General features: G+C 33.9%; 3 protein-coding genes and 1 long non-coding RNA gene across 5 annotated transcripts; all 4 read left to right on the top strand.

The window, feature by feature from the left end:
- Positions 1 to 3,615: 3,615 nt before the first annotated feature.
- On the top strand, positions 3,616 to 10,370 carry LOC134272859 (tetraspanin-18-like). Of its 2 annotated transcripts, none has more exons than XM_062755026.1 (8): positions 3,616 to 3,730; positions 5,125 to 5,199; positions 5,894 to 6,109; positions 6,912 to 6,986; positions 8,234 to 8,344; positions 8,809 to 9,000; positions 9,349 to 9,432; positions 10,123 to 10,370. In XM_062755026.1, exons 2-8 carry the CDS (start codon positions 5,137 to 5,139, stop codon positions 10,210 to 10,212), a joined length of 831 nt encoding a protein of 276 aa, XP_062611010.1. In that variant the 5' UTR covers positions 3,616 to 3,730; positions 5,125 to 5,136; the 3' UTR covers positions 10,213 to 10,370. The 2 variants fall into 2 exon arrangements, with proteins under 2 accessions (XP_062611010.1, XP_062611009.1); XM_062755025.1 differs by lacking the exon at positions 3,616 to 3,730 and adding an exon at positions 4,695 to 4,879.
- Positions 10,371 to 13,411: 3,041 nt separating this feature from the next.
- Positions 13,412 to 15,921, top strand: LOC134272858 (uncharacterized). Its single transcript, XM_062755024.1, has 3 exons — positions 13,412 to 13,848; positions 14,758 to 14,889; positions 15,541 to 15,921. Exons 1-3 carry the CDS (start codon positions 13,512 to 13,514, stop codon positions 15,807 to 15,809), a joined length of 738 nt encoding a protein of 245 aa, XP_062611008.1. The 5' UTR covers positions 13,412 to 13,511; the 3' UTR covers positions 15,810 to 15,921.
- A 496-nt stretch (positions 15,922 to 16,417) lies between these two features.
- Positions 16,418 to 19,301, top strand: LOC134272857 (uncharacterized). The gene is made up of 4 exons (XR_009993305.1): positions 16,418 to 16,526; positions 18,527 to 18,678; positions 18,936 to 19,034; positions 19,125 to 19,301. It is a non-coding gene; the product is annotated as an uncharacterized LOC134272857 (long non-coding RNA).
- Positions 19,302 to 19,520: 219 nt separating this feature from the next.
- On the top strand, positions 19,521 to 22,169 carry LOC134272856 (uncharacterized). The gene is made up of 5 exons (XM_062755023.1): positions 19,521 to 19,593; positions 20,026 to 20,559; positions 20,701 to 20,979; positions 21,193 to 21,408; positions 21,617 to 22,169. The coding sequence occupies exons 1-5, from the start codon at positions 19,525 to 19,527 to the stop codon at positions 21,710 to 21,712; spliced, it is 1,194 nt and encodes a 397-aa protein (XP_062611007.1). The 5' UTR covers positions 19,521 to 19,524; the 3' UTR covers positions 21,713 to 22,169.
- The last annotated feature ends 48 nt before the right edge of the window (positions 22,170 to 22,217 follow it).

Raw genomic sequence — 22,217 nt, 5'->3', positions numbered from 1 at the left:
TTCATTTTGTAAAAAAAGTTATGATATTTATACCTGTAGTAAATATATTGAAAATGCACTAATTCATTGAAAATCTCCTTTGCTTGTGGATATTAAACAAACTATCTACACACACAGTTATGAAGAGGAAGGGTGCTTCTTCTGAAATTGTGAATTTCATGGCTCCAGGGTCAGGGTTCTAGTGTTAGGTCAGGTCTCTATTATATAGTGAAAAAATATAAATTCTTTGAAAATCTTCTCATCTGCTGCTGGGTTTTAAACAAACTAACTACATACATGTACATTAGTTATAATGAGGAAGAATGTCTCTTCTAAAATTATGGATTTAATGGCACCAGGGTCAGGGGTTCTAGTGTTAACTAGTGCATGACTGTATTGGTTACTGAGTGAAATTGCATTAATTCTTTGAAATCTTCTCCTCTGCTGCTGGGTATTACCTGGTAAACAAAGTAAGTACACAAGGAAAGGTGTCTTCTAAAATTGTGAATTTCATGGTCCCAGGGTCAAGGGTTCTGGTGTCAGGGCGGGGCTATATTTATATTAAGTAAAATCCATTATTTTTTAGCTTACCTTAGCTGAAAGCTCAAGTGAGCTTTTCTGATCACCTTCTGTCCGTTGTCTGTCCGTCTGTAAACTTTTCACATTTTCAACTTCTCAAGAACCACTGGGCCAATTTTGACCAAACTTGGAATAAAGCATCATTGGATGAAGGGAAGTTAAAATTTTGAAAATGAAGGGCCAAGTTCCCTTCCAAGGGGAAATAATCAAGAAAAGACAAAAATAAGGTGGGGTCATTAAAAAATCTTCTCAAGAACCACAGGGCCAGAAAAGCTGAAACTTAGGTGAAAGCATCCTGGGGTAGTGTAGATTCTAAATTATTGAAATAATGACCCCCAGGGTGTAGGGCAGGGCCACAATACGGATTCAAAATTTAACATTGAATTATATAGGAAAATTCTTCAAAAATCATCTTCTCAAGAACCACTTGGCCATAAAAGCTGAAACTGTTATCCTAAGGTAGTGTAGACTTTAAATTATAAAAATCATGATCCCCGAGAGAAGGGCGGGGCCACAATAGGGAATCCAAGTTTTACATTGATATATATATATAATTATATATAAAATTCTTCTTACCAAGGCCAGAAAAGCTGAAATTTATGTGGAAGCATCCTGGGGTAGTGTGGATTCCAAATTATTTAAATCATGACCCCCGGGGGTAGGGCGGGGTCACAATAGATATTACAAGGGGGAAATCTGGTAAAGAACAGCATGGCCAAAGTTATTCAGGTGAGCGATGTGGCCCATGGGCCTCTTGTTTTAAAAATCTTCTCTGCTCCTGAGTACTAAATACATGTAAACTAACTACATATATATTTATGATGAGGAAGGGTGCCTCTTTGTATCAATTTCATGGCCCAAGGGTCAGTGGGTTCTGGAGTTAGGGTAGGGCTATATGAGTTATATACCAGGATTTGAAATTGCATGAATTCTTTAAAAAAATTTCCTCTGCTCCTAGGTATTAAGCATATTGATTAAATACCTTAACACTTGCTTAACGCTATGATGAGCAATGGTCCCTCTTCCAGTTTAGTGAATTCCAAAGCCTCTGGATCATGGGTACTGTAGAGGGGGAGGGGCTTAAATTATATACTGAAAATTAATATTGGCACTAATTATGTGCCTTTATTAGCCAACGAAGCAAAATTTATCAAGAAAATTTTACATGAGAAGGAGGCACTTGCTGTGGCTCTTTACTCGACTAGTTATGCCCCCGTAAACGAAGTTTCGGGGGCATATAGTTTTTGTCGTGTCCGTCTGTCTGTCTGTCTGTCGAGCTGTCTGTTTGTCCGCAAAAACTTTAACCTTGCCCATAACTTTTGATTTAGTGGAGCTATGACTTTCATATTTCATATGTGTATTCCTTGTGACAAGACCTTTCTTTGGGTACCACCAAATTTGACCTTTTGACCTTGACCTTGGAGTTTGACCCACTTTTACATGAAAATTTTAAAATTTTACTTTGGTCATATCTTTTGAACAGTAGACACCAGGACATTTATACTTCACAAATGCAACGTTTGTTATAAGACCTTTTACTGGATACCAACAACCTTGACCCTTTGACCTTGACCTTGTAGATTTCCGTTCTTGTGAAAAAACTTTAACCTTGGCCATAACTTTTGAACGGTAAGGGATAGGGCTTTCATACTTCATATATGTAATCCTTGTGAAAAGACCCTTCATTGGATACCAAAAACTTTGACCCTTTGACCTTGACCTTTGAGATTAACCTACTTGAAAAAAGCAAACCTTGACCATAACTTTTAAAGAGTTAGGGCTAGTGCTTTCATACTTTACATATTTGATCCTTATGACAAGACCTTTCATTTGTAACAATAACTTTGACCCTTTGACCTTGACCTTGGAGTTTGACCTATTTTTTAAGAAATTGAACGTTGACCATAATTTCTGAACGGTTAGGGTTAGGGCTTTCGTGCTCTACATAAGTATTTTATGTGGCAAGACCTTTCATTTGATACTAATTACATTGACCTTTTGACCTTGGAGATTTTTGTACTTATTTAAAACTGTAACACTAGCTTACTTTCAAATTTCACAATTGTTTTCCAGTGAGAATACCCTACTACCAATTAATTAAATTTGCATTTAAGAAAAGCTTAATCTTTGCTATGTTGCCATACGGGGGCATCAGTGTTTTACAAACACATCTTGTTTTCTTATGTTGTTATGATTGATTGATCGATTGAATATTGTTTAACGTCCCTCTCGAGAATTTTTCACTCATATGGAGACGCCACCATTTGCCGGTGAAGAGCTGCAAATTTGTCCTATACTCGACACTCAGGGTCATTGAACAGGGAGGGATCTTTATCCTGCCAGCACCTACTGTGACACGGGGCCTCGGTTTATACGTTATCCAAAGGACCGGTTTTCCCACAGTGGGTTTCAAAAACAAGCGACGTAAGGATCAACTCTTTACTTCGCGATTCTATCTAGCAGACGCTCTAACCACTGCGCCACGCTGGCGACCTTATGTTGTTATGTATTACTCGTATATACTTAAACTAATAATTTTAAATAAATAATAAAGTTAAAATTAAAAAAATGAAATTTACATGTCCTTCACTTATGTCGACTCGATATATCCCAGTGAACTTAAAATAAAAGACATCATGGAGTCTGCCACATCTGTTTCATATTCGGTTGTGTTTTTGACATGGACGCGTAGGTCCAACAAAAAAAAAAATTGAATTAAATAGTGTAATAAATGAGAAGATTTTTAATTACATTTTTCATCATCAACTTTCCTTATTCATGTATAATTATAAGTAATATTCCGCTATTACCCGCATCAGTTTACATCTCCTACACGTAACTAATGCGGTACTTAGAATAAACTCCAAATACAACCAATTTTTAAACTGCAACAGGCTACTGACAGATAAGTTAATGCTACAGAGTTTTAACTCTCTCGTCTGTAGTCCAGCATTTGTATGTTCTAGGGCAGTTATAATGACCTTTTTAATAAAATATAACCTTTAATTGAGTTGTAATTTGTCTGACGTTTTGTACCAAATTTTAAGGCCTCTGATTCATGCTGAATTTAATTACGGACTGTTCCAGCTACCTGTTAAATACATTGGGCTCATGGAGGGTTTGACCGGTAAACAGGGATTTTTCTTTCTGTAAGGCACATGATCCACCTCTAGTAAGATTACTCTAGATAAGAAGATTTTTTGGCGGGATAATTCTAATACAGGATACTAGAACTACCATACGCCGCAGCTTACCAAACTTGAATTTAAAAGTCAACGATATTAATTATTAATAGACAACACTACACAGTTTTGAAAATCTGGTGAGTAATTTAATCTCTAAACAGTAATATTTTTCTTACTTGGATTCACATTTCCAGTTAACCTCTTTTAATGTAAGTCAACTCATTGGTATAGAAAAAAGTATCAGTTTCTCAGGATGATTGATTGATTTTATGTTGTTTAACGTCCCTCGAGAAGTTTTCACTCGTATGGAGACGCCACCATTGCCTGCAATTTAAGGTCCATTGCTGGTGGATAGCTACATCCTTTATCCTTTATTCGCCACTGAGAGCCATTGAGCAGTGAGGGATCTTTTCGTGCCAGCACCTACTGCGACATGGAAAACCTCGGTTTATACGGTATCATCCGAAGGACCGGTGTCCCGGTCTCCGTGTCCCAAAGTGGGATTCGAACCCGCAACGTACTTCGCGATTTTAGAGCAGACGCTCTAACCACTGCGCCACGCGGGCGACCAGTGTCTAATGAAGAAATGACAAAGAACATTGATTACAACGCCTGCAATGACGATCAATATGACTAAGCCTTCCTTCACTTGTTTATATTTATATGAAGGAAAATGCACAACTCGAGAATCCAAATGACTACTTTGCATTTTGCATGTTTAGGTTAATATACATTCCATTTTGTTCACTCAAAAAAACTATTAATGACGTAATCTCATCAAAATAAATAAATATCAAGGAAAATAAAATAACCATTTAGTGTTGTTGAATAACATTGCTCAGTAGGAAATAAGAAAAGGGATTGCACAAATAAATAAAACACAAAAGTACGGTATTGGTATGCAGGATGAATGCACCCACTTTCCCGATGATGCATCCGTTAATCATTGCTTTAAGTTTCTGTCTTACGCCCCATTCCATTGTTGTTACAAGTGGCTGTCTGAGACTGCGCGGACTACCTCACGTTGTCCGGCAGTTAAAAGACAAGATGAATCAATGTCTTAAAACTTTTAAAATCTTATAAATTCTAAAGAGGATTGATTATTTTTTCTTCGTGTGGGCATACAAGAAAGCGTGGTAGGTAGATCTGTTTAAATTTTATTTCATAAATTTGCTTTTTTATAGAAGTTCAACGAAAAAGTTGTAGATTTGTTTCAGTACAAGATTTATAAGCTCTCAATATCAAATATCTTAAAATTGCAGACTTTTTTTTCGGTAATTTTTTTTCGAACGATATTATCTAGAAATAATAACAAAACATGTACTAATATAAATAATTATGTATTTAATTTTCTTAAGTACAATTATTTACTCTTTTACAGATTGGATTAACAATGACTGCCGATTATATATCCTGTCTTAAATGTTTGATCATTGTATGTAATGTACCCGTCATAGTAAGTACTACATAGATAATATACCCATCATAGCAAGTATTACATAGACAACATATACGCATCATAGAAAGTACTGCATATAAAACATACCCACCATAGTGAACTCTACATAGTCAACATAGCCATCAAAGTAAGCAGTACATAAACAACATACAGGTACTAGTAACACTCGAAGTCAATTGATGGTATAGCCATCATAGTAAGTACTACATATAGACAACATACCAATCGTTGTAAGTACATGTATAACATAGACAGACAACATACTGTAGTAGTCATCATAGTAAGTACTGCATAGAAAACATAGCAATAATAGTAAGTAAAACATAGAAAACATACCTATATCTGTAAGTACAGCATAGACAACATAGCCATCATAGTAAGTACTACATGTACATATATAAACAACATATCAATCGTACGTGGTAAATTCTTTACATAGACAACATAGCAATCAGAATGAATACTGCCACAACATACCCATCATAGTAAGTTCTACATTAGCATTAAATAATGCCAATCAAAGTATGTACTACAAAGACAACATACCCAATCTATGGTCATCGTAAGAAGTGCCACATCTTGGGTATTTTAGTAGCTGCTATTGTTTTTATGTTTTTATCCATACCCCATTTGACAAAATGATTGCATTGTTTTTCCTTCAATTATTCAAATTTTTCTTGTTCATTTTCAGGCCATTGGGACGGTTGCAATGGGACTTGGGATATGGGTACTTTTAGAGAATCCAAGTGTTTTAGAACTCTCAAGTGTACGAGAACTTTCAATAATGGACCAGTCATATTTATTAACGAGTATATACCTAGTCATTACAGCGGGTGCCGCCATATTCGTGTTTGGAATAGTGGGTATTATTGCGACACATTCGCAGAGTGCATGTTGTATTGGCTTTGTAAGTGCATACCGGGATGTATTTTTCCATAAGTACATTTATGTTTTTTAGCATTCATAAAATGTTATGTATATAAAATACAGTATGATAATTATGATTAGACACGTTCACTGATCGAGTATAAATTATACTTAGTCGCAATTCGCATGCTTTCAAAGACATTTGACAACACATCCATGAACCAAATTTAAAAATGTGTACATGTTGTAGTGCGAATATATTCATATATTTTTCATATATTTTCCAAGAGTACAGTCATTACAGAGATCTACGTAAGGCTATACAATGAAAATTGGAACAAAAAGAAAGATGCCAACAGCAAAAATGTACAGCTGACACCATTTTTTGTTACAAGCTGTTATACGCTTTATTGCAGATTGGGATTTATTGATTTCAATCAAATGTCATTCACTCGACCACAAAACCATCTTTTTCACCGAAATCAATAAAATCTTAGGAAATATTCTCCCCGTTGTTTAATCCTATAAAGGAGAGGAAGATAATTGTCCTAAAGTATATAGAACTTGCATTCTTAGATGTTCACTTCTGGAAACCAAGGGTTGAAACGTTATGTTTGAACACTTATAAATCACAAGACAAAATTATATTGATTTGATTGATTTCAGATCAAAGCAAAGGGCTTTTTTCATGACTTAACAGCTTTAGAAGTCTCCTAATCTGCATGATTTAAAAAAAAACATGTCTTACTAGTACTTTAAAAATCATGAATCCCATAAATGTTTTATTACTGTTTTAGCTTTCTACAGCTGTATTTTCAATTGAATCTTTCTACTCTTTTCAGTATGCTGGTGTGTTGTCGTTAATTTTATGTGTTGAGGTTGCAGGCTGCACACTGGGAGTAGTATTCAAAGATTCGGTAAATATATTTTTAAAAAGGCGTTTGCACATCTATTTAAAAGTATTTTACATGTATTTGTGACGGCATAGGTCAAACCGATTATATCTTCTTTACTTATTTTTTTTGGCCATTATATATTTTACTTGCTATATTTTTTCATGTTATAACATAAGTTTATGCCCATTCACAGTATTGGGTTGAGAAGAATGTGCGTCTAAATGAAGTCTTATTTTTCATTAAAAAATACCACAAATAAATTGAGTTTAATTGACCCCTTATAGATTAATGACGTTCGATCCTGATATTTAAAGTCTTAAACTTTTTTTGCCAAGTATATTTCTAGTTTCTACATACATAGCTTAATTGAAATTCAAATCAAAAAATGGGGGTCAATATGCTTCTTTTGGCTCTACAGTACATTTAATATGACCTTTTTGCACTGAAATTTGTGTCTAAATTAAAAAATAAATCTTCGACAATTTCCCAGCAATATTTTTATCCAATTAAAGCACGAAATAAAATGAACTCTAACTCTGTTTTACAAAAGACACTTTAAAATTGTAACTAAGAAAAAGTTTCAAATTGCTTCGCTTAATCAATTATTTGACCTTTCTGCACTAATAAAATGTTATTTTTTTGGCATTGAAAATTAAATAAGCAAGAAAATTATTTTAAAGTCTTAAACTTTTTCTGAATTTAAGCGAATAGGTCAAAGTTATCTTGAATATTTAGATAAGAACATCAAAAGTGGAGGTGTATGATGTTAATTTTCAGATATTACTAAAAAATTGTCAATTTTACGTTAAAATTGGCTCAATTTTTTCCCGAATTTTCAGAATATATTTACTATATTTGTCCCACTTTGTTGATAAAATTCATAAGAAATAATTTAATAGATATTTCAGAATCATCATAACACATTTCACTGCAAAATACAGCTTTGTGTGCAATTGCATGGAAAAACAGGAATCGAAAATAAAAAGTACTTTTATATTTCAAAAGGGAAAAAACTGATCATTTTCGTCTAAAAAACCTTCCGCCACAAAATATAGTCCCTAGTTTAAATCTACTTGAATGGAATTTAATCGCAGTTTTTTTTCATTGAATATAGTTCAATATGCATAATAGAATTCAGATTTGATGTTAGAACTTAAAGATGATGCAGAATTTTATAAATAAAGGACATGACCAAAATCCACTCAAAAGTTCAGGATCGAACGTCCTTAAAGTATTTAAAAATGCTGTATGTAATCTTTTCTTTACAGTGGAATACTCACTTAGACGCTGCCATATACAGAAACATTAGAACTGAATACGACGGATCAGCAGATACTCAGAATTATTTCAGCAGACACATGAATACAATTCATACTTCAGTAAGACGGATCTTATTATCTTTGTTTTAACTGTTTTAGTTTGTTGAGGAATTTCCTTGAAACAATTTTCGTCCCCTAGTTTCGATATTTCTTGGTTCATATGTAGAAAAGCCAATTAATGTTCATATGTCTTTTCATAATTATTTTTTTTTATTTGTTGAACGATGTTACAAAAATAAGAAATAGTTACATGTATACTAATATCTCACAATAAAGAATACGCTTTTTGATGCAACAACGATAATATTGTTGTACCCTGTTTAGATATTAAAGAAGGTTTTCTCGAGAACTGCATTTTTGAAATGTGTTCGTACATGCACGAGTACGAAAATATATTATAAACTCAATTAAAACAGGTCTTATGAAACTTGCAACTATAAAATCTTGCGTGAAATCTGATATTGTTTATATAGTTGCAAGACATCTCAATATCAAACTTTTCAACTTGTAATTTTTATTTATAGTTATCTTGTTGTGGATATGGAAACGTTTCTGATTTTCTGCAGTCAACATCTTGGAATCGAACGCTAGATGACGGAACTCTAGCGGAAGTTCCTATATCGTGCTGTCTACCGCAAAACAATTCTACACTTCCGTCAGTTAAAGGCAACATCGACTGCAGAAAGAACCCAGATTCAACAAATTCTTATACAAATGTAAGTCGATATCCAGGTATTAATCCAATAGAAATACATACTCAGTATATTGCTGTTGCAGCGATTCGTAGAGAACCATTTGGTCAGCTTGGAAAACTACATAGAATTTGTTTACTGACAAGGGTAAAAAACCAAGGGTATAATTTATTATTTTTTTATCCCACTTCTTTTCTTCTATCGTCTCAACATTGAAGAAATGAGTTTTTTTTAATTGTACATGTAGTAGGAAGGGAGATAACAAAATAAATTATTATTAACAAAAACGATTCATATTGAAAATACATTAATACATATATGTTTATGTAATATTTACAGAGATGATATTTAAATACTTTTATATATTTGTAGCCGTGCGAGGCACAACTAAAGGAACTTTACCTAAGATTTGAGATTATCATCATTTCATGTACAGCTGCCTTAGGACTTTGTCAGGTAATCAGTATCTCATTTATTGATTTCGTAGAAATGGCCATCAATTTTGTGAAATTAATTTTTTTTTTCTTTCCTATAACGTTTTGGTTAAATTGCGAAATCGTATAATGTTGTGTGTAAAAATTGTTTGTCTCCTTTTCAGTTTTGACCTGTATTCACAAGATTCCGAAACTTAAAAAAAATACGCACACAATGTCCCTCATCGTCATTCTATTTTTACAAGATTTAAGATCAACTTTTCATTTCTAATAAATTTTTGTTGATGTGTGAGGTTTCATTTCATTTGATTAAATGGAACTTATGCTACTCAATTTTAAAAGCAACATAATATAATTTGTCACCACGAAGCAAACTTGACAAAAACAATTTAGAGAATGTTTCTGAAAATTTCTCTGCCTTTTCATTTCAGTTTTTGCCTTTTCATTTCAGTTTTTGTATCATTTGAAGTCTGTTTGAAGAAATTGATATCTTTTTAAACGAAGCAATGTACATGAACATGTATTACACTACATTTTAGCGAATGAAATAATAGAAAAATACTTAATTATGCTCGGTCTTACAATTTTTTGAGATTTTGCCTATTACGAATTATAACTAGCCTTGTACTAATAGTCAATAAGAATTTAAAGTTACCTCTGAAAGAAAGTATTCACATACAATTTTCTTAATATCTTGTCTTTTATCTTTCAGTTAATGATGCTTGTCTTGGCTTTGACAATGATGTGTTTTTTAATGAAGAATGATACATACTATGATTTCAAGCAAAATCTGGAAAAGTAATGAGAAGAACAATGAAAAATCAACAAAGAAATACTTAAACTCAGTTTTACCTTTATTCATGTTGCACTGTGTATCTATGTAAAGTAATCATACCACACTCTTTGTACACAATATTTACAGTAAAAGTAGTATGGTTATTGTTAATTTTTCATTTGACATTAAAAATTACCAGTGTGAAAATTGGTTGAAATGCTGTTCTTTGCTGATGTTCAAATTCATTTTTATACCCCCTCCTGAAAAGCAAGGAGTATATAGTGATCGGGATGTCCGTCCGTCTGTAACACTTTCGGTTACCCATCTGTCATCTGCAATTTCTCTTTTACCACTGATTGAAATTTCATGAAACTTTCATAGAGTCTTGGCTACATATTGGCATATTATGCCTCTCCTATTTTACTTCTTGATCGGACACATATTTCGGATTTCAGTGGCAAAACATGAACACTGCCATTTTTTCCTATAATTTTGAATGGTACCCTTATCCGCAACTCCTACACCACTAAATAAAATTCGATGATACTTTCACCGAATCTTTTTTATATAATGCCATTGTGCACCTCCTATTATTTTACTTTTTGATCTGACACTTATTTCGGGTCTCCCAGAGCAAAACATGGATCTTGCCACTATAATCATATGGGAGGCTGGGGATATCATTCATTGAGCTCATTGCTCACAGTACTTCCAGTTTTCTCGAGATTTTCACTTCTTTAAAAAAGGAGGAAAAAGAAACAATGAATGACCATATGACCACCTGTCCTGTATAAAAATAATACTTTAACTTATCTCTCTGGATATGGCTTTGTCGTTTTTATCATGACAGATTTTAAAATGCAAGTTTGAGATTTTTAATTATTTAAAAAAATTATAACTATAATTGCTTCGATAATTGGCTGTTTCTTGTTATTTATGTCAAATTCATGTTGTATGAAAAAGCATAAATAAAAATTCTTCTTTAAAAACACATATGGTAATTGTAATGTTTAACTCAATGACAAAGATGGATGAATGCAAATGAATCCTTAAATTTTTCTACTAATTGGTCAGGATGTGAAATTTAGCTTAACGTTCATCGATACTCTGATAAGTGAGATACATGTAACTGTTAATGCCATAAATGTCTATCATTTTTTACGAAATTTGCAAGTATTATGTCCTTTTTGTCTTATTTCACCCCACAGACTGTAAAATTGTTATTTGTATTTAATTTAAAAAATAATTATCTTTTGTAAAAAAAAATTTACCTCCCAGGGTTAAAAAAAATTACAACCAAGTTTACGTTGGATCAAGGTGATTTCAATATCTGCCTTTATGAACATGTCAACACACCCAAATTAATCCTAAAGCTTACATCACAAACGGTATCTAATCTAAACTTTCATGTATTGTTCATCATGTTTAATACTAAGTATGGATGTTGCATTTTCAATTTATGCTCTATAATTTATGCTCTAATGAATCCACACTATATCAGTGTTTTTAAAAGTAGTTTAATATAAAGTTACTCACATGGTGTACATGTACATATATAAGCTTAACATAATGTATGCTTTTTATGCTATGAGTATATTCTACATTTTCGCTTGAGCTTTGATATTTTGTTATTTTTAGCGTTTTTATACCCCTCCCCGCTTGAAAAGTGGGAGGGTATATAGTGATCGGGATGTCCGTCCGTTTGTACGTCCATTTGTCCGTCTGTTATGTTTTGTGGTACCTATCTCTTATTTGCAACTCCTCTTATACCACCGAATGAAATTTAATGACACTTTCACAGAATCTTTGTTGCACAGTACCATCGTGCACCTCCTATTTTACTTTTCGGTCGGACACACATTTTGGGTTTCCCATTGCAAAACATGGACACTATTCTTATACCACCGAATGAAATTAAATGACACTTTCACAGAATCTTTGTTGCATAGAACCATTGTGCACCTCCTATTTTACTTTTCGGTCGGACACACATTTTGGGTTTCCCATTGCAAAACTTGGACTCTGCCATTCCTTCTATAATACTGAAGGGTGGCCATCTCTTATCCGCAACTCCTTCTATACCACTGAATAAAATTCGATGATACTTTCACAGATTCTTTATAACATAATGTCACTGTGCACCTCTTATTTTTTGACTTTTTGATCTGACACTTATTTCGGGTCTCCCAGAGCAAAACATGGACTTTGCCATTATAATCATATGGGAGGTCTTATTTAGTAAACTCAATGCTCACAGTACCTCTAGTTTGATCTGGCAAGAGCAAAACTTTTAATTTACACTTACACTCAAAGAATTGGTTCAAGTTTATAAGTTGAATGTTCAGCACCTATGCTTGATCCCACACGTTCTTAATCCCTGATTAATAGATTCTTTATCAGAAGACAAATAAGGAGCATTTCTCATTTTCTGCTTGCTTGATACCGAGCAGATTTTGTTCCATGGGGAGAACGTATGGAAACATAAGCATAGGCGCTGAATATACGGCAAATTGATTTTAATTGTTTCTAAATTGACTTTGAGGAAAATAATATATTTATGATGGGTGATGTCGCCAATTGCAATCCTATAATCCTGATGTTGGGGAAGTCTTATGCTATTTAATTAATATTTTATTAATATAATGCAAGTTGAAAGTTTAAAATAAATACCATGACTTAACTTTTGCCATCCCCGTTAAATATTTTCAAATGAGACAGCGAATTCCTTCAAACTTGTTACAAATGGTAAAGGTTAAGTGGGATGATGCTGCAGGTGAAACATTATTCATTCTTCAATTAATGGATTTGAACTGACGCTGGAAATAAAAACCGTGTTGTGTTTGAAGGAGTGAACTCTTGGTTTCCGAATAATTTTGTAACGACAAAATGCCCTCCTAATGTTTTTTATTCCAAATACTTGTTTCAAAGAGAAATGTCAATCACGCCAATATTTACTGCAGAGATTTCTCCATAATTGGCCGATCAAAATTGATTTTAAAAAAATATTTCTGAAATTAATAGCAGTTAATACAGGCTGATTTCCTTCCAAACGGATCAATGGAGTATTTAGACGCCTTTCTGAGACTTGCTAATTACAATCATTAAAAGGGGAAGCGGAATCTTAAAGCAACAGAATCCGGAATATAATTCGGTCAAAATATGGTTCAAACCATTAAACTTGACAGCCTTGTTAACTTCTTTCTCGCAAAAAGATTCTAAATTGAAATGGCTAACAATGGCTAAACAGCTTGAACAGTTTTGAAACTCACTTTTCCGTAAGATTTTTTTCCTGTTTTAAATATTAGACAAAATAGAATTTTAAGAAAATGGTCCACTCTTGGATTTTACAGACTGCTATCATATCATATTTGTATATTTTAATTCAAATATTACTTTGTGGCAACAACGCTTTGGAAATACGATCTGAAACAAGTTCTCAAAGAGGAAATCTGTCCAATCTTTTGGTAAGGGACCGTCTCCTGGAAACACGTCACGGAGTAGAGTCCGCCATCTTCTGTAGTATTTTGTGTCTTGACACCAATCCGTGTGTTAGCTTCTTCTTTTCACCAATTTCATCTGAGTGTCGGCTACATTCTGTTACTCTAGGAAACGCGTCAGCGGCAATGGCTGATATTGGTTCTCAGTATTTTGTGACACAGAAAGGTATGGACATTTTGATATGAACTTTTCCGTCTGAAAATATTACGCTTCTCTTTACATGCTTTATTATAATTTCATATTTGAAAAAATGCTATATAGTGTATAATGTATTTCATAAATATTATAATTTATATTCTTTCCAAATTTTAATTATTCAGCTGAATTATCGAAATTTCAAGTAAGCACAAAATATATATATATATCTGTTCAAATATAATTTCATAAAGATAAACTGACGAGAGAAAATGTACCTCCAGTTCACAAATTGTTAAAGAATATACATGTAGATAAAAAAGGTAAAGGATTCCTTTTCAAAATGAACAATAATTCTCATCTTAAGCACATATCTTTATGATTTATGTAGGTAAAAATAAAAAAAAATCGCGAACTACTGAAGTTTTCATTGAATTTGAGAAGAATGCTCCATGTTCCTTAGTTTAAATAAGGTCAATTTAATCTGAAAATTTAAGTTTGTTATGGAGAGGGCTGAAAAACAGAGACCATTGAATTCATTTTGTTATATTCCAAAATAAAATATGTTTTCATTACCCATGACTAATTACTTTCAGTATTTTACCTAATTTGAGTTCAAGTTATCCGATTTAAAAATGTTCGGCGTCTGTATTTTTCACACTGCCGACTCCTTTGGCATCACTGGACCGGTTTCAATCGAACTTGCTAAAAAAAATATCCCTTGAAGAAGATGATTTAATTCTGTTCACTGATTAATTTTGAAGATAATTATTTTCAAGGAAGCATACATTTACATGCGTCCACTAAATGGCACCGTGGATTGAAAAACATATATATTCTTTTTTCTATTTAAACACGTTAAAGTATCCAAAATACCATGGCAATTTAAGATTTTAGTATAACTTTATCGAGATATAAGGTGAGCCTTTTCGTTTACAGGAATCGGCTATATAGGAGACACTTGTGGGGGTCACTCAGACTGTGTCACGGGGAACTCCGAGTGTCGGGGCGGACAGTGCTGGTGTGGGGCGGGGTACAGCTTCAACCCAAGACTAAAATCTTGTGACGCAAGTAAGTAAAAATCACGGTTGTATTTTAAAACTTTTATGTCAAATACCTCTTTGAAAAAATATTTTAACAAGATTATATTGCGTATTAGATAGCTTACACATCGAGTTCTTTTTTTTTTTTAACCCTTTGCAAAAATAGCCTGCGAAAGTTTTTTTTTTGAGATTTGTACATTACATCCCTAACCCCACCCCGATAAAAGTTAAGAGTGAAATCCCTTTCCAAGCTATAAAGCTCATAGGCACAATGCCTTAAGATACCTGATTTTTGTGGTGCTTAGCAGACGAGATCGAGTCATTGACTACCTCTAGATGTTAAGCCAGACAATCGCAGTGTACTAGTAACCCCTGCGTAGGTTAATGCCATATTATAGCTTAGTGGACTAAATGAAGAAAAGAGCCTTGTGTAAGGACACATCACACAAAATCAAAAGTCCACATTGTGGCTTGAACCAGCAACTTTGGGTTACTGACAAAAGACCTTTGCAATTCGAGCCATTCCTCACTGTTTGAAATATTCCGTTTGGTTTTTGAACATTTTGATTCCATGGATTTTCATAAAATATATCATATACCACTAAATCGTTAATTAAGATAATTTCTAGTTAAATCATAAAATTTTCTGTAAATCTTCAGTTGTATGCTTGTTTTATAGATTGTACAATTGGATACAGTGATCAGTATATGTTGTACCGTCGCCATTTTCTCCATCAAAACAACAAAGTGGAGCATGTTAATGTGACTTTGGAACAATGTCGCGAACTGTGTACTTCTGAAGCGTCTTTTACCTGCAAGACATTCGAGTATGGTTATCTGTCAGAAAAATGTAGCTTACAGGAAGTGACGTATTTAGACGTGCCCGGAATGTGGTACGAGGACATTTACTATTTTGAATATGATCACTACCAAAGAGATTGCTCGTAAATCCTTAAAACTGAGATTTTGTAAAACCTTTTACTTGATGGATAGGCCAATGACTTTTGGATTGCAAGTCCAATTTTATATAATTTTAATGAAACAAATGTAATTTGTTTGTGAATACATGAATTTATACGGATATTCATAAATATTTTCATTGTAGATAATGCATTTTTTCAGCTTTAAATTAATGTGAATATTTCATTTTAAATTATTGAAGTTTCCAGCAAAAGTTTGAAATAGTTAATAAGTAATAAAATATTGTAGTTGCTGGTGTTTATGCTGCATTTCGATCTAAAAGAAAAAAGTTATATTACTCATTACAAAGGTTTGTGTTTCCTAGATGAGGACATCGGTATTTTTTTTGTCAATTTACACAGGATATTAAAATATAAATTCTGAAAATCCGAGAGGGACGTCTTGACCGACTTTAAAGGAGGGATTTGTTGTTTTATGTAGTAAGAAAGATAACTCATATGTATGCAGTTTTTACTAATTCATGGATTAGAGTAACTTCCCTTTAATAAGCAGTCGACGTTTTTTCAACAAAGTAAACAACGAAGAATAATTTTAAGTATCGACAGGTTTTTCGCATTCTACTTGAAATAAGAGTTGTTACAAAGAAGGAAAACTAAGCGATGGCATCATGCATTACACATGTGGTCTGTCATTTACTTTGTAAACATTGATTTCCACGTTTGAATGTCGGATTGATTCAAAGAGGTAAGTCATTCAGAACTGCCTTTTACTTCAGGAGTGGATATAAGGGGGGGGGGGGGGGCATTTGAACTATTTCATTGGCCCCCATCATCGTTTATGACGTTGCAGTTGCTTGGCCTGACGTTGTTTGTTGTAGTTACTGCTCAGTTCTGAAGCATAAGTCAAAGAGACAAGACGTGTTTTCAGTCAAGGGAATATTTTACGAAATTCCTACTGTCAAAAGAGCAAGCCAAGTCTTAAAGATGAATAAAAGTGATCTTAAGAGGGTAATGCCATTCTTTGACATGTTTTTAGGGTTATAATGTAATTATATTTATTTTGTAGTCTGTTGACTCCCACCGCAACCCCCTGCCCCCATCGCCTCCATGGTGTGAGATTCATTTTCCCTCTAGGAGCCACACTAAATTTAGAGTGAACAAGTTTTAAGAAAATAGTAAGGGGTGAAAATACTTGGATTTTATGCATGTTTATCATCTCAACACTTATTGTTTACATCTTTAATTTAATCCTACATTACAAAAAATCCGCGAAATAACTCATTTTTCAAATTCTATGCAACGTCACAGATACAAAACTCAGTCACATAAGTTTCCAACACAAAAGGAGTTACAGAGTGTTATTTTATATAAATATATTATATGGATATTATTACTTTGTGTACCGATTGCTTGTAGAGGAAGGTAAGTAATTTTGATAGAAGCAGATCTATGAATAGCCCTATGTAACCAGTTATCTGGCTTATAGCAATAATCCAAAATTGAAAAGAAATCATGATTTTCATGTTAGGTATAGAATGCAGTATGAGATTTACAGCTCTGAAAATATAGTGTTTTTTTTTTCAAACTAAATGTTTGATACGTTTCGATTGAAAAGCTAGGACATCCCAATGTTTACGTAGTCAATGGCGACGTCATGGCAACCGTTGTCCAAGTGAGCGTTGTGTTTTGTAGTAACGTCTCATTTCTAACGCATCAGTCGAAGAGACAAGACGTGTTTGAAACTGAGCAAAGAATTTCTTGAATTTCTCGATACATATCATTGATACAGAAAAAAGAATGTCACAAAACGTGCATAAGCGGGTAAAACACACTTTTTGTGTATTTTTTTTTTATGAATCGCATGACCACAAAGGGTTTGTTTGAAGCACGTTGTATATTCTGTGGATTACATGTTCTTCTATGGCTACCTGAATATGATTATAAAGAAATTAAAATTACTGATATTAGCGGGTTTTGAATTTTCACATATCAAAGAACACTTTCTTAAAAACAAAAGTCATATATTTTTAATTTGCTAATATCAGACACGTATCATTTTTTTTTTTTTGGAATGAGAGGAAGGGGGGGGGGGGGTAGACGGAGAGAAAAAAAAACCCCAAAAGTAAATTAATGCTTGAAAATCCCCCTTAAGATTTCTTTATTCTAATATTTGGATAGACCTAGTAGAACTTTTAAAGATTCTAAATCTGTCCTGAAGCAGATCACCACTGATGTGCATGTCTTGATAAACTGGGTGTCGTGTTTTTCCCTCAGTAAAAATCTTATGGTCAATACCAAATTCACATTCAAGTTATTTCGTAGAATTTTTTCAAAGTTCATTTTTAAAATACTTTTAAAAATTTTCTGCAGTCTTTAAATGCAGGGTTGTACATGTAACTAATTACTTCCAATTAAAGGTGAAATTATCCCTATCCTATCTCAATATCCCATTATGTCATATCCATACTGTAGAACACCCGTAGTTTTGAGGATGTTCAATATCTAAAAATTACATTGAAAGCATATTTTTTACTGATTATTACCATATTGATTAAAGTATCAAAAAATATTTGATAATGATTAATCTATAAAATGTATGTGCATATTGAAGCATACAAACGAAGACAAAAATACAATTCCTACAGGATCTAAACAAGATACGTTTTACCAATACAAATTGCCATGATCCTTAGTATAAAACACAAGTACTACATGTACATATATCCTTTCAATCTATTTTTTCAGAAAAGAGTGGATGTTTCCTGCCCTGCCCCGGAAGATGCCTCGAGTTTTTACAAGAGGTTGGGACTGGACATTTTGGCCCCGTCCTCCACTTCCGGGCAGACCCAGGAGGTCTCAGTTTTTTTATTTATGTACATGTATCGTTAATCTGAAAAGTAAGTTAAATTCATCAATTCACATTTTCACGAGAACGTTGATATAAATTGTATAAACATTTATAAATTTTGTTGTAGGTGAAAACATTTAATTCAATATTCTATGAAAATAAAAAAAAGTAGTATATGAATCATTGATTGAAATGCAGAGACCTTTCATTAATTACTCCTTTTGCAATTTGCAAAGAACTTACTTTCAATTCAATTAAAACTATTGTAAATTTAACGCCAGTCATTTTATTTTTATTCTTTTACAGGCTAGGCAGCCTAAGAAACGTCCTGTTCAGCAGGCGAGCCACACAGCTAACCTGACCACAACGCCCACTCAAAGATCCGACAAAGTGGGACAACAGTGGGTCAGTTAGAAATATTTTTGTTGGTTCTTTACTCTTGAATCTGAAATAAATGCTCATGGTACCTAGTAATATAAATTGTATTTATTTTAGCACCAGTCTCAGCAGAGAGAAAGGCAGGCGCCTCATCATATCAGACAAAATTATCCTCATGAAAACAGGTACATTGAAAGAGCTGCAACTGTGAATACTGCTGCCACCTACCGACCGCAATATGCACCGGTCCATCGTCCTCATGAGCAACAAACTCATTATAGGACAGGCGTGGTACCTAGCAGCAACAAATATCAGCCGCAACAACATGCGCAACCTTCTCGCCCACATGGGTATCAAACTCAGACAAGACCTAATTATGTGAATGTGAACAGCATTCCCCAGCATTCCACATACAAGGACTGAGTCTATGAGCACAGCTGCTTCTCACAAACCTCAACATGCACAGCAATCTCAGCAGAGAGTGCATCCTACTCATCCACATACAAGGACTGAGTCTATGAGCACAGTTGCTTCTCACAAACCTCAACATGCAGAGCAACCTCAACAGAGAGTGGTGCGAAAAGAGGTAAAGTATTTTGCAAAAATTAGGATTTTTAAAAATTAATCACAGGTGTTTGGGACCCACCCCCCGTTCCGTATCCCGAGGGTTCTTTGATCTCTTTAATAGTAAAATTCAAAATTTTAAAGCACGTTCTGATTTTTAGAATCATTGAGTATGAATTTCTATAAAAGGAAAATTTTAGCTGAATTTTTTTTTGATTTTTCATTTGTAATACTTTGTGAATATGTCATAGCAAAATATTTTATTTTAAAAAAAGAGTCAAAGAACCCTTGGGTACGGAACACGGTGGAGGGGGTGGGGAGGTCTCGTCCCCAAGCAATTGTGTAATTTATGTAAATCTTTTACTTTTATGGAATTACTATAGTATAACATTTTAAAATTACTTCTTTGTTGTTAAAAACGTCAGGTTATTTATTATTCCATAATTAATTTCAGCCTCAGGTGAGGCCCATCAACAGATACGCCCCTCCAGATTACATGACACTAATGTATCACCCCACTCCCACACTGGAGGACCTGGGGTTAACCAGTTATCTGGACAGCCCTCCCTCATCACCCAGAACTAGGTCACCAGCTCGGGAGGAAGAAACGGCAGATTCTCAACCAGAGCGAGAGTCAGCAAGGAGGGTCTTATCAGCATGGGACGCACCAACAAATGACTTTTTTGACCGAGAATCCAAGACAACCAACTCACAAGCTAGAGAGTTCAGGATAGCTGTGTCAGCTGACAAACAGTCATCAAAGATTGACACTGTATCGGCAAGGAGGGTCTTACAAGCATGGGGGTTACCAAAGAGTTCTGCACCAGAGCAGGAGTCAAGGAGTATTTCAGCAGATTCCAAGTTACATGTAGCTAACTCAGTAGCTCGGGAGATAAAACAGACTACCTCAGTGGCACGTCAACCATTGCCTTTCATGTCTGATGCAAAGGAGAGAAACCATAAGAGGCCTCCAACTCCAACTGAAATAGTAAGTTCTGGAATCAACTAGACATTTACATTTCATGCACATATAGTAATTCATTTATTGAAAAATGATTACCCATATAAGGTAACTTGATCTGTTTTGTGCTGTAACAAAAAAAATGAAGCACTTTTATTTTTATTTTAGAATCAGCATTTGTCAAAGAAATTTAAGCCACAAGGTTATGTACCGAGCTTTGTTCCAAAAGGCTGGGTTCCTCCTGCAGATAAATACTCAGAAGGACACACACCTAAAGTAACATATGGCTCAGAGAAGAGGAATCAAAGGAGTTTGTCAAACCTTTCAACTGATGCAGCCAAATCTATGATGACTTCACAAACTGAGCATACCTCAGCTAAGACTTCATCACATTCTAATGTTAGCTCATCACTGGCTACAAGACCCAAGAAAGTGGCGTGTGACTGGGTAAGGAACAGAAATAAAATTTCGTTACTACTTGCAACATAGGTGGTTTTAAGACACATCCCTCTCGCCTTCCCCAGCAAATAGAATTTTTAAAAGAGGATTGTATATTTACATAAAATTTGATTTGCAGCACATTAAGTTTTTTGACCATTTTAAACAATGCATGTTCTATTAAATGATGTACAAATTAAATAAACTGTATTTTTTTCACAGTCTATGATCGCTGAACGGTACTCAACAGAAAGTCGTCAATCTGATGACATGGAAGGAAAGCGTGACGCAATGTACAGACGCTACACAAACGAAGGGCGTCTATTTGGTGGTGAACAGAGGCCTGACGCAGTGCGTCATCAGAATCAGACGCAAGACGCATGGCGTCACCCTAACAGTTCTCAGACTCAGTCTCTCAGCAAACACACGTTTAACCAGGTAATGTTAAATTGAATTTAATCAAAGCAAACATCTTTTTAAAAACAAAATTGATGAAGAATATTACATAAAAGAGTTATAAAATTATAGCTCAAAGTTTACATTACTCTTAATATGTAAATAAAAAATTAAAAAAAAATCTAGGCAGATTTGATCGTTCTCATGTGGTTTTCTCGTTTGTACTTATTTCTTTGTATTGACTTTGCAGACAAATGCTGCTGGTAACATAAATGATTTGTTTGGTGGAATGTCACCTTACAGCTGTTGGATTCAGTCCACACCAGAAGACCGAAGATGCTCTTAACTTCCGGTCCTCGCTGTGATATTAATGACACTGTAATGACGTCACAGGGGACAACTTCCTGTTTGTCACTAAAAGGAACTCTGAGCAGTCCTTATAGACTTTTACAACTCCGTCTTTCAGTTTGATAATTATTTATTTTTTAATTAATGTGTATTTGATATGATTTCGATGATATTAATTTATATATTTTTTTATGTTTGTTGTCTTTGACAACGTCATTTTTCTATTGTCTGTGACAATTTATTCCTGTGTAGACACTGTGTGTCAAGTTAATTATGGACTGAGCGGACATTGCTAGCAACAGAAATATCTTTTTAATCAAATGTCATACTACATACGTCTTTCACACTTCTTTTGCACTTTTGGAGAAATTCTAAAACACATCAGTCAGTCTTATTTGACTCTAAAGTTCAACGTATTATTATTACAATCATGTATATTAAACCTATAATTTTTTTCCTAATGAATATTTTTTTTTAAATTCTCATTTTTGTCTGTTGAAGTC

Source organism: Saccostrea cucullata, unplaced genomic scaffold, assembly GCF_032062105.1.
Source record: "Saccostrea cucullata isolate Sc308-1 unplaced genomic scaffold, CSIRO_AGI_Scuc_v1 ctg996, whole genome shotgun sequence".
Classification (NCBI taxonomy): domain Eukaryota; kingdom Metazoa; phylum Mollusca; class Bivalvia; order Ostreida; family Ostreidae; genus Saccostrea; species Saccostrea cuccullata.
This window is presented reverse-complemented; position numbering and strand designations above follow the sequence as displayed.

Excerpts from the sequence above, each read along its gene's own strand:
- LOC134272858 (XM_062755024.1), top strand. The coding sequence starts at position 13,512 with ATGGTCCACTCTTGGATTTTACAGACTGCTATCATATCATATTTGTAT. Across the intron at positions 13,849-14,757 it reads GTATTTTGTGACACAGAAAG|GAATCGGCTATATAGGAGAC; the intron begins GTATGGACATTT and ends TTTCGTTTACAG. Across the intron at positions 14,890-15,540 it reads ACTAAAATCTTGTGACGCAA|ATTGTACAATTGGATACAGT; the intron begins GTAAGTAAAAAT and ends CTTGTTTTATAG.
- LOC134272859 (XM_062755026.1), top strand. The coding sequence starts at position 5,137 with ATGACTGCCGATTATATATCCTGTCTTAAATGTTTGATCATTGTATGT. Across the intron at positions 5,200-5,893 it reads TATGTAATGTACCCGTCATA|GCCATTGGGACGGTTGCAAT; the intron begins GTAAGTACTACA and ends GTTCATTTTCAG. Across the intron at positions 6,987-8,233 it reads GAGTAGTATTCAAAGATTCG|TGGAATACTCACTTAGACGC; the intron begins GTAAATATATTT and ends TTTTCTTTACAG.
- LOC134272856 (XM_062755023.1), top strand. The coding sequence starts at position 19,525 with ATGAGCACAGTTGCTTCTCACAAACCTCAACATGCAGAGCAACCTCAA. Across the intron at positions 19,594-20,025 it reads AGAGAGTGGTGCGAAAAGAG|CCTCAGGTGAGGCCCATCAA; the intron begins GTAAAGTATTTT and ends AATTAATTTCAG. Across the intron at positions 20,560-20,700 it reads CTCCAACTCCAACTGAAATA|AATCAGCATTTGTCAAAGAA; the intron begins GTAAGTTCTGGA and ends TTTTTATTTTAG.